This window comes from Vulpes lagopus, chromosome 19, assembly GCF_018345385.1.
Source record: "Vulpes lagopus strain Blue_001 chromosome 19, ASM1834538v1, whole genome shotgun sequence".
Lineage (NCBI taxonomy): Eukaryota > Metazoa > Chordata > Mammalia > Carnivora > Canidae > Vulpes > Vulpes lagopus.
This window is the reverse complement of record NC_054842.1, coordinates 52,703,840-52,719,354: the sequence shown is the minus strand read 5'-3', so window position 1 is coordinate 52,719,354 and position 15,515 is coordinate 52,703,840. Positions and strand designations below refer to the sequence as shown.

General features: G+C 44.2%; 1 protein-coding gene across 1 annotated transcript in view; it reads right to left on the bottom strand.

The window, feature by feature from the left end:
* GFM1 (G elongation factor mitochondrial 1) overlaps positions 1-13,900 on the bottom strand; it is a 43,328-nt gene extending 29,428 nt beyond the window's left edge. Inside the window, exons 1-8 of the mRNA XM_041734267.1 lie at positions 13,753-13,900; positions 13,080-13,232; positions 11,849-11,981; positions 11,207-11,411; positions 8,596-8,712; positions 6,165-6,315; positions 1,759-1,916; positions 1,077-1,161 (exon numbers count right to left, since the gene is read on the bottom strand). Coding sequence (XP_041590201.1) covers positions 1,077-1,161; positions 1,759-1,916; positions 6,165-6,315; positions 8,596-8,712; positions 11,207-11,411; positions 11,849-11,981; positions 13,080-13,232; positions 13,753-13,842 — 1,092 coding nt within the window. The 5' untranslated portion in view covers positions 13,843-13,900. The remainder of the gene's footprint in view (positions 1-1,076; positions 1,162-1,758; positions 1,917-6,164; positions 6,316-8,595; positions 8,713-11,206; positions 11,412-11,848; positions 11,982-13,079; positions 13,233-13,752) is intronic.
* Positions 13,901-15,515: the final 1,615 nt, after the last annotated feature.

The window sequence follows — 15,515 nt, the reverse complement described above, 5'->3', positions numbered from 1 at the left end:
CATTAGGAATTTAAAGATATGAAATTTTTTAAAAAAGAAATTAAAGCAAGATAAATTATTTTCCCTTATAAAACTGGTAACAATTTTTAAATAATAATTCAATGCTTATAAAAATTCACTGAAATAATTTAATACATTAACTCTGAGAGTATGAAAGAAATCTGGCAATAAACCATTAAACATTAAATCATTTCATTCTTTTAATTCAGTAATCACCATTATAGGAATCCTAAGAAGATATTCCTAAACGAGTATTTTTAAAAGCTTTACATATATAAATTGTCACCACAATGTTACCTGTACTTTTTAACTTAAAATTATTTTCTCCTTTTAGACGTAAGAAGTATATTGTAAAAATTTCAGAATAAAACTAAAAGCTCTCAAAATATAATCCCATCCCAGAAATAAGCACTTTTAACACTTCTAACTTAATCATCTTTCTCCCTTAAAACATGATGAATAGAAGCCAACAACAACCTAACAAAAAGTATTCCCAGGTACTCGAATCTTGGATTCTAATACCATTCTGGATTAAAAAGGAACAGAACCAAGGCATCTACAGAAATGGTTGATTCTAGGGCAGAGACTGGGAGGATAAGCCTGGAGGATCCTGTACTATCACAAAGTGAGGAAATAGTCAAAACATGGGAGAATGTCTAAAGGGTACAGGAGGCAACTAAAAGAGCTCCAAGAGCCAAACCCGGCCAAGCTGCACAATAAAATAAATAACATTCTACTTATTATACCTCAAAATATTTATCTGTGACGCCATACTGATAATAAAGAAATGACTAAATAAAAAGACAAATGAGGGAGAGAAGAGAACTCTCCCATTTAGATGAATCCCAAATAAATTAACTGTGGATACTACTCCGTCAAGGAGATGGAACGTAACTCCCCACAGCTTACCTGTGGACTGTGTATAGTAACTTCCCTCTAAAGAGGCGGTATGGAAAGATGGGAAGGTGGAGCAACTTTCAGCAGAGGAATTTGTAACAAAGTCATTTTGTATTAGGAAGACACCTTAAAAGAAAATTTCTACACATAGCAATTAAATACATTACAAAGCAACTTACCTCCAATTTAAAAGCCAGGCCTACAAATGGGTGGGAACTGTTTCTTTCGGAGTTCATTAAGATTCTGTTTTGCTCTTTTGAGTCACTTAAAAGAAATGCAAATCTGTGAGATACATTATTCGATATCTCTTTTATATCAATTTGTTTCATCAGAGTATTTCTGAGAAAAAGCATATATGTTAAGTGCTAAACATTTCTGACCTCACATAAGCGAAATTTCACGGAAAGACATTAGTAAGAATAACTTCTCAGAGCTTAGTTACTACTTTATGACAACACCAGGGCAGACTAAAACACAAAAAATGGTACAGAAAGAAAAGAAAAATCAAGGAGAGCTTTTAAAAAAACTGTTTTTTAAACTTTGCGGTTTTGGGGGTTTTTGGTGTGGCTGAAAACAGCTGGTCCCAAATGAAAAAATTTACTAATGATGTAAACCTTGGCAGATAATAAATCATACTTCTAACTCACAGAATATGATACAGCAAGTGGTATAATAAGTAGTTTTCTATATGTCAAAGTGTTACCTAAATAGAAACTGGAGATTGATTTTTATAAATTGGATTGGGGGAGGGAGGCCCTCCACAAGCACAACTTAATCAAAAGAACTGTTCTTAAATTCTTTTATAATTTATATAGAAATATTTTAACACTCAAGCACAAAGATTCAATTTCCAAGACTTACTCCTCCTGATGGAGAATAGCATAATTTTGGACTTCAGATGGATTTGGGAGGTATTCTAAAACAGCATCTAAAAGAGGCTGAACTCCTTTGTTCTTCAATGCACTTCCCAAAAAGACAGGAGTAAATGACCTGTTTAGAGTAACTCTTCGGATTGCACACTACAAAAGAAAAAAAATTAATAATTAGTTAACCGTAAAAAAAAAATTTGTATTTCAGACCAATTACAAGCCAACACGTGAATAAAATAAACTGACAGTCTTTGGAGTAGGGGCTATAGTGGGGACCAGAGTTAGATGCTCTATAACTTAAGGTCAAAATACAAGAAAAAGTTTCTTTATCAGGACTAGGAAGCTATTTACTGTGTAACAGTTTTCAACACTCTTGGAATGTCATTAATTTTCAATATGACAAAAAATATATACACATATAGAAAATAGGCACACATACATAGAACGCATAAACGGTAAGCTAACAACTACGTAAAACGTAAGGAAAAGTAATACACACATACATTCTCTGGAAAGATACACCAAAAACGATTAACTGGTAACTTGTTTTAGGGAAGAGGCAGAGAATTAGGCAAATAGGAAACACATGCGAGATTTTTTTTTTTTTTTTTTTACTGTGTACCTTCGTAGACTTTTAAATGTTCAAACCCTATGGAAATATCTATTAGAAAATTTTAATTAACAGATTTGTTTTAAGTAACACATAAAAGGGATCCCTGGGTGGCTCAGTGGTTTAGCGCTGCCTTCGGCCCAGGGCATGATCCTAGAGTCCTGGGATCAAGTCCTGGGATCAAGTCCCGTGTCAGGCTCTCGGCATGGAGCCTGCTTCTCCCTCTGCCTGTGTCTCTGCCCCCACCCTCCTCTATGTCCATCATGAATAAATAAATAAAATCTTAAAAAAAATTAAGTAGCACATATACAGGAAACCAAGTAGTACAAATCACTCATCAATTAAGAGCGATGAGAGTAACAGGCTCTAAAATAACAACCTCCAGGTCCTACCCCAACCCTAGTGCAGAAACTATTAATGTGTCCCAGGTGTGTTCCACAGGTGGCCCTCCTGGCTAAGCAGGTCTCGGAGAGTGAGCAGTAGAACTTCAGGTCTTAGCAGCTGGAAGAGGTCAACAGCAGTGGTGTGGCCACAACCTGCCACAGAAGAAGTAGCAGTATGGAACCAGTATACAATTATTTCTCAGTCCTCATGAAAAAAAAAATAGAAAACTAGTCATCTAAAAAAAGCTTAAAGCAAAAACACAACCACAATTTCTAAACATCACCACAATGGAAAAATAGGATAACAGCTGCACACAATAAAGGGAGTATAGAAAAGGGGAAAATATGCATGGCAAGAAAGCAATTCTGTTTGAAATTATCTTTTCTTTTTTTATAAGATTTTATTTATTTATTCATGAAAGACACAGAGAGAGAGTGTGTCAGAGACACAGGCAGAGGGAGAAGCAGGCTCCACGCAGGGAGCCCGACGTGGGACTCGATCCCGGGTCTCCAGGATCACGCCCTGGGCTGAAGGCAGTGCTAAACCACTGAGCCACCCGGGCTGCCCTGAAATTATCTTAAAAGCTTGTTTTTGCTGTCACTAGGATCCAGGAATGGCTAGGTCACATTCAGCTACCCTAAGCCACAGGCCCACAACCCTGACTTTCCACCCCTCCCTTATATGCCAAGTATGGACATAAAAGAATCTTACCAGCTTACTTTACGTACGTTAAATAGAGAAACATGAAGTTCGGAGATAAACAGAAAAAAAAAATTATAACCGTCCTAATTAATACCGTCCTAATACCAGTCTAACAAAAGCTTTACTTTTCCAAAACTTTCCCTTGTTTTCACAAGAATCATTTTCACCCTTGAAAGTTGTTGCCTTTCCATTGTCCCTAATATGTCCAACAATACAGAAAGTACACCCATGCATCATCCGCAGAAAACAGTAAATGTAGCAGCACGGAAACAGCTGTGCTTGGAAAGGCCTGTTTACAAGGCTGGCCCCCAGGCTGGTGTCTGGGAACCTGGATTTCAGGAGGGTTCCCAGCATTCCCAGAACTGAGAATGGCTCACTGTGTGTACAATGTCTGCACAAACAATGGGGCGTACGCTAAACACCTGCTTTCCTCCTGGGAGTCTGTTATTTGGGTACATGCTAGGTAGAGGAGGTCTGTGACTGGCCCCTAATAAATCCTAGGGCACTGAGTGTCTACTAGATGACCAACAGGTATAGTCACAACTCTCTGCTGGAGGAATGAGGTACAGCATGACCCCACTGGGAGAGGGCTCTTACACATGGTTTCTTCTGGACTTCACCTCAGGTGCCTCTTCCCTTTGCTGATTCTGCTTTGTATCCTCTCGCTGTAATAAATCAGTCATCAGTATGATGATGTGTTGAGAACTCGGAGCGATCCTCATGAATCACTGAACCTGGGAGTGGTGTAGGGGACCACTGACACACTGCCCCGACTCTGTTGGGGTTCCCAGGACACAATGCTTGACCTGTATCTTCCTACATGGTTTATGAAAGCTAAAGGACTCAAGTCATGAGATGCACAGTAAGCATCCTCAGCTTCAGTTAGCTTCTTTCCTTGTGCATTTGATCTACTACAAACCCCATGAGTGCACACAGTAATTATCTGATCTCCGATAAGATAAATCAGAGTAGTTTGGCAAAATTAGTATTAGTTTTTTTTATGGTAAAGCAAACATAAAATTTACCATTTTAACCATTTTTAAGTATACAGTTCGATGGCATTAAGTACATTTACACTGCTCTGCTACCGTCACCCCTATCCACCTCCAGAACTTTTTCATCATCTCAAATCGAAACTCTGTACTCTATTCTGTAACCCACCCCTCTGGCCACACCGCTGGTAACCACTATTTCTGTCTCTAGGAATGATAACTGCTCTCGGTACCTCATATAAGTGGAATCGTACAATATTTGTCCTTTTGTGTGTGGTTCATGTCGTTTAAGCATGTCTCCATGGTCACCCATGTGACAGTATGCATCAATCATTCCTAAGGCTAAATCTCAACTATATGTACACACTATTTTCATTTATCCATTTATCCACAGTGGGCATTTGAGTTGTTTCCAGGTTTTTCCTACTGTCAACAGTGCTATCAACACAGGTATACAAATACCTATTTGAGTACCTGCTTTCAATTCTTTTGGCTATTACCTACTAATGGAATTGCTGGATCCATATGGTAGCTCTAGGCTTAATTTCTTGAGGAATAGACATACTTCTTCCACAGTGACTGCAGCATTTTACATTCCCGTTAGCAATGCACGAGTTCCACACTCTCTACATCTTTGCCAACACTTGTTATTTTACTATCATTAACAGAAAAAAATTTGTGTTATTTTTGTTTCAATAATAACTATCCTAGTGGATAAAGTGAAATCTCATGACTTTGATTTGCCTTCCCTAATGATTAGCAATGTTGAACATCTTTTCATGTGCTTACTGGCCATCTGCGTATTTCCTATGGAAAAATTAGCTATTTGAAAAATAAATACCAGTCTTTGGCAGAGATCATCTTTATATTTTTAAGGAGCTAAATGGTCAGGTGAAGAAATCTATACAACCTTTTAAATAGTACAACAATACAAATATCAACATTTAGTCTGTGAACATTTAGGAGCTCTGTCAATCTTTTTGCTGTAACAGTTCTATATTGATCTTCTTTCTTCTTAAGAAGTTATGCCCGAGGTTGGATGCTCAAATATGCTTTTATAAAAAAACTATGACTCCTTTCCCATTTTATTTTTTAAAGATTTTATTTATTTATTCATGAGAGACACACAGAGAAAGAGAGGCAGAGACACAGGCAGAGGGAGAAGCAGGCACCATGCAGGGAGCCCGACGTGGGACTCAATCTCAGGACTCCAGGATCACGCCCTGGGCTGAAGGCGGGTGCTCAACCACTAAGTCACCCACGCATCCCTCCCTTCCCCATTTTAAGATGTTACAGAAGTCATTACTTAAAAAGTATTATGCCATTACAAGTATTTTTTGAAGACAACAACAACCAGGGCGCCTGAGTGGCTCAGTCAGGTAAGCATCTGCCTTCAGCTCAGGTCACGTTCCCAGGGTCCTGGAATCAAGCCTTGAGTTGGGCTCCCTGCTCAGCAGGGAGTCTGCTTCTCTCTCCTGCTGCAGCTCCCCCTGCTTGTGCTAGTTCTGTGTCTCTCAGTCTCTCTGTGTCAAAAAACAAAAACAAAAAAACAAAAAACCCCCTCCAAAAAACCCAACAATGTTAATTTACTCAGATTTCATTAATAAAACCCATGCATAAAAGCATCACATCTCTCTCACAAAAACAAACAATAACAAAAAACTGACCTCTTTTTCTTATTTATGTGAGACTTATTTTGAGAGCACTTGCCTTTAAATCAGAAACTGAGGGGATTTTTTCTTCTAGGAACATCTCACCAAGTTGCTCATCTGAATTGGCAACACATTCAATCAGCTCTTGCCGGTGGTCAGCTGCTGCTGCCCTGAATTCTGCTGGAATTTCCCCATACCGAACAACCTGACTAAGAAAAGAAATGGTTTTACTACTTGAAGGATATTCAATCAAACGTTATACAGCACCAATGAAAAAGATAAATCCTAATGGCTAAAAATTTTTTTTAGATGAGAAAGAATTCTGATATATTTGCATTAAAATGGCAAATAAGACTAATGTAGATCTTTAAAATTTAGACGGAACAGTGGACAAAAATACTTAAACAGGCAAATTGTAAAGGTTGTACTGCTAGTAAATGTAAGAGCCAAGATTCAAAGCCAATCAGATCCCAAAACTCATATGACTCCTGAAAATTCTATCAACCAAGTTAATCACAACATCAGTCACTAACAGGACCAGGGACCTGATTCTATTTCTTTCCACTAATAAACCAAATCACACAATTTTAACATAGAATAATTTATAGTAAAAAAAAATGCTACTAAATATGACAAACTCTTCCACCTTAACCCAGATCTCCATTCCTCTAGGGGCTGAATAGGTAACAGTTACAAATAAAATATACACAACTGAGAAACGGATATACTTGATATGTTAAAACATCAGTCTCAAAGGTTTCAAAGTATTTCTTTAAAAATGAAAACTAATGCCAAAACAATAAGCTTTTCAGAAAACACATTCCTAAATTTAAAAATTAAAAGAAGCCAACTGCAAAAAGGAAATAATTCTTATTAACCCAAAGAATGCTCTTAACAGCCTTCAGATCATAATTTCATCATTTCTGGCAAGCTCCCTGGTTCTTAGCTTTCCATGTCGGAATCGGTTGTGGAGTCCTTCTGATATTTATATACCCAGTGGTCTAAGGCTGGGAAAGGGGGCAGGTATACTAAGAAATTTCCTCTGTGGTTGCAGCACACAACAATGTTGAAGAGCCTCTACTTTAGAAGACAAATGTGTGCTCTTGTGACTTTGGGGAAGGAGATTTATTCATTCATTTACAAGTATTTTTTGAGTTCAAGTTCTAGGGCTGGGGATAGCATTGAATAAATTTGATAAAGTATCCCGGTCCTTTAGGGCTTTACCTTCTAAGAAATAGTGGATAAACGACAGTCACTATCATCACACAAGAAGTTAGAGAAACGCCTCATCCACAGACAGCCTACAGGACAGCTGATGAGGATGAAGGATACAGTTAACTCAACACCCTTCACTCAGCTGCTAGGCTAGCAATCCCAGTTTCACAGCAGAGAAAGAAACCTTCTCAGGAAGTCTCTATGGAGAAACTGCTTGGCTCTTGGGGCCATTCTTCATAATGAAGGACGACCTCCCATATTGCCAAAAAACACTGTCCCTCAAAATGTGATCTGCAGATCTACAATGGCAGCATCATTGGAAATGCAAATTCCAGGCTCTACCCTAGATCTACTGAATCAGAATCTTCTGGAGGAGGAGCCAGGAATGTGTTTTAACAAGCTTTCAAGGTGATTTTTCTGAATGTCAAAGTTTGATAACCCTGGGAAATTACAGTGTTTTATATGTAGAGGTCACTCAAAATGGATTGATGGATCAAATATGTCAAAAAATTAACAATTTGCTTCTTACATTATCCAAACCACATTTGTACTATTTTTAACTGTGTCTACATATTATCGTTTAACTTTGTAATCTCGTATAGTAGATAGAGCAAACACTCATTATCCATATTTTCTTCCCAGTTTTTTTTTTTTTAAAGATTTTATTTATTTATTCATGATAGACATAGAGAGAGAGAAAGGCAGAGACACAGGCAGAGGGAGAAGCAGGCTCCATGCTGGGAGCCTGACGCGGGACTCAATCCCGGGACTACCAGGATCGCGCCCTAGGCCAAAGGCAGGCACCACACCAATCCTGGGACTACCAGGATCGCGCCCTGGGCCAAAGGCAGGCGCCACACCACTGAGGCACCCAGGGATCCCTTCTTCCCAGTTTTTGTCACAATACCCAGGACATAGCAGCTGCTTCATAAAAGTCTATGGAATCAACAAAGGAATAACTGAACAAGTGGAAAAAGATACATTATTACCCAGTGGAAAAAGATAGATTATTACCCACTGATGGCCTTTTACCACACCATGCATATCATGACATAAATTACCCAGAAAGTAACATGTTCTCCCCCTTGGAATGAATACTAAGCAAAAACAGAAAGCAACTAGAATTAAAGGCATTAAAAAACAAAATCATTTTGAAGTATATTCCTGCAGCCACATTTTAAAAAATGTTTCCTCTATGTTTAAAGAAATCATCCTTTTTCTTCTCTTTGATGTTTTTTAAAATGTAAAATAGTAGTAACATTTTTTTAACTTACCCAAAGTCTCCATCAAAATAGATGGCTCGTTCCTCAATAAGATCTATTATACCTCTAAAGTCACCCTCCAAACCAATGGGTATCTGCACAAATGCTGCATTATGATTCAGTTTAGACCTGAAAAATAAAAATACATGTTTACCTCTTTTTTCTTCCTTAAATCCCTTTGAAATGACAAATAAAAATAAGTCAATGGCAGATGTTGTGGAACTGAGAGGAGTATCATCAGGAGCTCAGAACAGAAAATATAAAACAGCTGGGAACAACTGAACTCACCATTCCCAAGAAGTCAATACCCTATTTAGGCAACAAAAGAACTCTAAAATAAATATTTTCCCATCAGATTCCCAGAATATCCTGGATCAAAAACAGAAGGGGGAAGAAAACAAAAACAAAAACAAAAACAGAAGGGGGAAGAACAAGTCAACAGTGGCTGGTCAGAAAACTAAAGGATAGTGGGATCACCTTGCCTATCTCTCATTCTTAGATTAGCCGAGTCTAGCAAAGCTGAGTACAGCTATGTGAAGCAGAAGTTCTCATAGAAGAATTCTTAGCATGCAGGTTAAAAATCAGACACTCATCATCAGCCTGTACCCTCAATCAGGCACGACCACTGAAGGGATTCACTGGCAGGAATTCTCACTCAAGAAGAAATATGCTCTAGCTACCATTGTTTCGTCTAGAGTCTAGGCCCCCATCTATAAGTATGAACATGTGGGGACTAAGAATCCCCAAATATCTGAAGGGTACCAATAGCTTGAAAGAGAGTGTGAGCTCAAGAAACAGTACTAACTTCCAAGGAGAGAGTTACTTAAAATGTAAAGAACTGAGAAGTAATCAGCTCTGTTAATGAAGACATTGCAATAAAAGAGAAAGCTTAGGAAATTAATTACATAACTGCAGAAATATAAAAAAGAAAAACAGGCAATAACTGAAGAAATACAGATGATTATCAGATTAGAGAGCCTGAAGACTGACCTCAACAATTCCCTCCTAAGCCAGTCCAAAATGAGAACAAAATGTAGGAGAGTATGTGGTAACGTTAACATGGCAATGAGATCCAGGAGTTCTAAATCTGTGTAACAGGAGTTACGGAATGCAGGTAAAAGGGAGTAGAGCAGAAAAGGACTGCAGCAGTCAGGTAAATGCTAAAAGATAATCTTCCTGGAATTCAGACAAAGCCTTGGTGGGAACGGTCCATCACTGCCAAATACAAGTAAAACATAAGCAACAAGGACAAAAAGTAAAAAGGTTTTGTTTTGCCAAGGAAATACACCCAATGAAGAAAAACCGTCACGCTCATATCCTGAAGCACGTCACTCCAACAGTGCACGTGGTAGTACTGGCACTGGAGACTCTTCAACACCGTCTCTCTCGTCATCAGACACATCACTTTTGGAACCTCCACAACCACAAACTTTTTACACATCTACAAAAGGTGAAAAGTGAAACTTCCACTCTTTTCAAAGGCTATGTGAAATCTAAAGTATTGGGCCAAGTGTAAAGTGCTACAACCACGGCTGAGTGACGTCGGTACAGAAAGGAAGTGCTACTGTTGTTTAGTAAGTGTTACCATAGGAACCCAAGGGAATACACCATACTACTCAAGGGCAGTAACTAAAATTCTTTAAGTAAAGGTTAAAACAGAAGATCTTCTAAATATATAAAGTACTTTCAGAATGTACGTTAAATTATTACTTCTCTAATCATAGCCAGTGAATTGCCAGATTGTTTTATTTTAAAAAAATTTAACTTTTATTTAAATTCAATTAGTCAGCATAAAGTACATACTTAGTTTCAGAGGCGATGTGCAATGATTTACCAGGTGCATAGGACACCCAGGGCTCACACATCACATGCCCTCCTTAATGCCCATCACCAACGTAGCCCATCCCCCCCACCCCTGCTCTGATGACTTCCCGTTCAGTTTTCCCTCCTTGCCCCTATGATCCTCTGCGCTGTTTCTTGTATTCCATGTGAGTGAAACCATATAATTTCTTTCTCTGATTGACTTCTTTCACAGCACGGTACCTTCCAGTTCCATCTACGTCAACGTAAATGGGGGTATTCACTTTTTCTGATGGTTGAGTAATATTCCATTGAACATATTATTATGTGCCATATCTTCCTTATCCATTCATTGCCAAACTGTTTTCTGAACTCACCTTAAACCTCCCTAAAGTTTTTTTTTTTTTTTTTTTAAACATTTTATTTATTTACTCATGAGAGAGAAAGAGGGAGGGAGGCAGAGACACAGGACGAGCGAGAAGCAGGCTCCATGCAGGGAGCCCAACATGGGACTCAATCCCGGCGCTCCAGGATCACACCCTGGGCCCAAGGCATGCGCTAAACTGCTGAGCCACCCGGGCTGCCCCCTCCCTAAAATTTAAGCCACGTTTCCCCATTTTACAGAGAACAAAGCTGATGAGATGACACCACAAACCAAACTACTGACCTCAATGTTTCTTTACTAAGGTAAGTCAGTCACTCACATAAATTTTTAGAGAAAAAAAAAATTTTTTAATGAAACTTAATGACACTGAATTAGCTGTACGTAAGGTTTCTTATCCAAATCATGACAGCCCCTCCTGTTCTTTGTAAGGTTCAGTACCTCATTTGCTGCAGGGCCCTGGCTGGGTTGGAGCCCATTCGGTCCAATTTGTTAATGAAAGTTAGAAAAGGAACGTTGTAGCGCTTCATCTGACGGTTAACAGTCATGGTCTGGCACTGCACCCCTCCCACAGCGCAGAGAACCAGGACGGCACCATCCAACACCCGCAGGGCCCTTTCCACTTCTATTGTGAAGTCCACATGTCCTAAATGAAACAAAGAAGTGTGTGAGGCTCTTACGGTATGAATTTTTATAACATGCATTATTACAAGTTTTTTTTATAATCTCTGCACATGACACAAGTCTTCTAATTAGAATGGATTTCTTGAAACGCCGTACTGTTTGCTCACCGTAAGGTCCAGGGGCCCATCTCTTCAAAGAACTACAAGGGCACGGGTAATTTTCAATCAGCTACAGCTTTTAACAGGCAAGAACTTTCCTACTCACAATTTATTTGCACTATTTTTTAAAGAAACCACGTAAGGATGAAGTGCTCTAGGTCCCCGGTCAGATTTCTCTAACAGGAATTCATTGTCACACTTTGGAGTATTATTTGACGCTCAAAAATGAGCTGGGTCATGGTAAAGAACTACACGTGCTTTTGTCAGAACAAGCTGCCATAAAACCAAGAATTCAACTCACCAGGAGTATCTATGATGTTGATGTTGACATCTTTCCACATGGTATAGGTGGCCGCGGACTGAATCGTGATTCCTCGTTGTCTCTCTAGTTCCATGGAATCCATGACGGCACCAACTCCGTCTTTACCTTTCACCTAAACACAAGCACAGCCACTCAGTGCCCTGTTCCTGCATCCCGAGAAGGAAAGAAATCTTTACGGAGATGGAATGAGAACAGATAGCTAACGACGCGGTTTTTGGAGAAGGCTGTCGTCAGACCTTATCTTGTGAAACAAAAAGAAGGGATTACGAGTTTTGCCCTCTCTTTACCGCCTGACCCTCTTTCCATTGCTGCTCCCAGGAGCTGCTAACACAGAGCAAGCACCTCAGTCTCAGGGCCGACCTTGCGTCCTCTGCACTGTCCTGCCCACCAGCCTGGTGCTGGTCTTTTTCTATGAGGTAATAGGCAGACGCTCAAAGAACGGATTTTTTCCTTGCTCTATGACATGTGGATTTTGAGGCCTGGGCGGGAGGGATTCGGCTTTCAAAATATGTGATTTAACAAGATGACCTTCCTCTAAAGAAATGGACACAAGTTACCCAATGATGTGGCAATTTCTTTTAGAAGCATTCCAAATGAAAAGATTCTTTTTTCCTGATCTGTGTACTTTGTGACTATTAACATCGTACTAGACAGAGTTTCAAACTCTTTTTCCACTTAATATAAACATCTTCCCATAACATCAAAAACTACGTAAATACTTTTTTTTTTTTAAAGATTGTAGTTATCTATTCATGAGAGACACAGAGAGAGAGGCAGAGACACAGGCAGAGGGAGAAGCAGGCTCCATGCAGGGAGCCCGAGGTGGGACTCGATCCCGGGACCCCAGGATCATGCCCTGCGCTGGAGGCACTGCTGAGCCCCCCGGGGCTGCCCTGTAAATACTATTTTAACAGCGACTTAAGAATATATGGTAAGACTTAACTTTTTAAGTGAATTAACAATGTTCTATTAGTTTCAGGTGTTCCTAAAAGACAACCTCCCGAGGCTGCCCATAGCGACGCTTCCAGAAGATTCCGCACAACACTGCAAGCCAGTCTGAGGTGTCCCCTTTGTCACGACTTTCGATGAAAGCCCCACGGTAGGTAACACACTCTTTTCACCTTTCGGGTTTCCTGACGTTCATTAAGTCCTAACCACGCAACGACGAGCACCGCGCTCTGACCAGCCCGGCCCCAACCGGAACCCGCACCTCGTGCATCTTCGCGATCCTCCCCGTGTAGTAGAGCACTCGCTCGGTTAACGTGGTTTTCCCGGAGTCAATGTGCGCGGAGATCCCGATGTTCCGTATCTTTTCATTCGGAATCACTCCTGATGAGCACCATCGGCGGGCTTTCCAGTCGGCCTGAGAAATAAATCAATAAATCAGTAGCTCAGATCGGTGCACGTTCCGGGCGCGAGCAGCATAACAGGGCCGGGTTTGGCTGCGATCTGTCCTCACACCGATTCCGACGGGCACCAATGGGGTGTGAGACGGCCGGAGCCCGGGGCGGCGGAGGAAGGCGCCAGGCCCGGCCGGAGGGCGGAGAGGACAAGGCCTCCTCCCCAGAGGCCGCCAACGGGGCGAGGGCGAGGGCGAGGGCGAGGGCGGGAGCCAAAGTCAGGGCCAGGGCCTGGGCAGGCCCTCCCCCATCCTCCCCCTCCCTCATCCCTCCCCCTGTCCTCCCCACCCCCTCTCCCCTCCCCCATCCTCCCCCTCCCTCTATCCTCCCCACCCCCTCCCCTCCCTCATCCTCCCCATCCCCTCCCCCCTCCTCCCTCTCCCCTCCCCCATCCCCTCTCCTCCCCCCCGCTCACCCCGCAGCCCCGGGCCCGAGCCCCGCCCCCGGCCCCGCGGGCTCCGCGGGCTCCGCGGGCTCCGCTACCTGCGTCCTCCGCCAGCCCAGCGCGCCGGGAGCCCGCGGGAGCGGCCCACGCCCCAACGCCACGGCGGCCGCGACCCCCAGCAGCTTCATGGCGCGAACGCGGCGGCCGCGGAGAGGTGAGAGCTACCGACGCCGGAAGTGCCCCCGCGCGCCGCCGCCGGGCCGGAGAGCGCTTCCGGGGCGAAGGCCGCGGGGCGGGGCGCGCGCGGAAGGGAAGGCACTTCCGGCGGCTGGGAGCGCGGCGGCCGCCGCTCGGCGCCCCCTGCCGGCCGGGCTCGGAGCTGCCGCGGGGCGGGAGGGCGTGGCCAGAAGGTTCCGACCTGGAGCGTCCGCTCGGGCCCGGAGCGCCGCCGGCAGGTGCAGCCGCTGCTCTCGGTGATCGGGGCGAGGCCTCCAGTAGGAAAAGGAGCCGACGGGGCCTGAGCGGCCCGTGGGGCAGCGGGCGAGCCCCTGCGCGCCGGGCGTTCCGGGGGGGGGGGCGGGGCGGGGCCGCCTTCCCGGGCTGAGCGTCCTGGGCCCCCGGGACAGCTGGGTCACCTGGGTCACCTGAGTCCTTTGGTCACCTGGTCCTAGGGACACCTGGGTCCTTGGGTCACCTGGGTCCCTTGGTCACCTGGGTCCTTTGGACACCTGGGGCACCTGGGACACCCAGTACACCTGGGTCCTTGGGTCACCTGGAATATATGGGACAGCTGGGTCACTTGGGACGCCTGAGTTACCTGAGACACCTGGGTCCTTGGGTCACCTGGGATATCTGGGACACTTGGGTCACCTGGGCCATTTGGAACACCTGGGTCAACTGGGTCCCTGGGATATGTGGGTCACCTGGGACACCTGGGTCACCTGGACACCTGGGTCACCTGGGATACCTGGGTCACCTGGGATATTTGGGTCACCTGGAACCTGGGTCCCTGGGACATCTGGGATACCCGTGTCCCCTGAGACACCTGGGTCCCCTGGGTCCCCTGGGCCCGGGAGCTGACGCCGCCCCCCAGCCTGACCCCCCGCCCCCTGGGCACCTCACCCGACCCCTCCCCGAGGACCCGGACCCTCCGGCCCCAGCCTCGCTCCCCCGCGGTACCGGGCGGCTCCTTCCGCGTGTTCGCGCCCTCGGTGGGGTGTGACCGACTCTGCTCAAACAGCGCGGCCCGTCCACCTTCGGCGCACGTCCCGGGGCACCTGGGCCCTCCCCCTCCCCCCCGCTGGTCCAGGTGCACCTGGGCCCTCCCCATCCTCCCTCCCCCCCTCCCCCCGCCGGTGCGGGTGCACCTGGCCCTCCCCCTCCCCCCGCCAGCCGGTCCGGGTGCCCTGGGCCCTCCCCCTCCCCCCGCCGGCGCGGGTGCACCTGGGCCCTCCCCATCCTCCCTCGCCGCCTCCCCCCACCGGTCCAGGTGCACCTGGGCCCTCCCCCCCCCCCCCCCCCCGCGCGGGTGCACCTGGGCCCTCCCCCCCCCCTCGCGGGTGCCAGGAGGCCGCGTGGCTGCTGGGGGCCTGTTGGGGCCGTAGCCCCCTGCCCGTGCCAGGTGCTCGGTGAGCGGCTGTTGAATGACTTAACAACAAATCCATAGAAATCCGAGCAAGTGACCAGGGACGTGAGAAAAGGAAGATCAAGGTCTCAGGGATGAATTTCAAATGTGCTTTTTGCAAATCATCCATTTTTCACAATAAAGGATTTGTAAAGTGATTTGAAGGATAAATCCATTAATGTTGAATACACCCAGTAAGCTTTTTGGTTTGTGGACTTTCCAAAAATTATCTTTTTA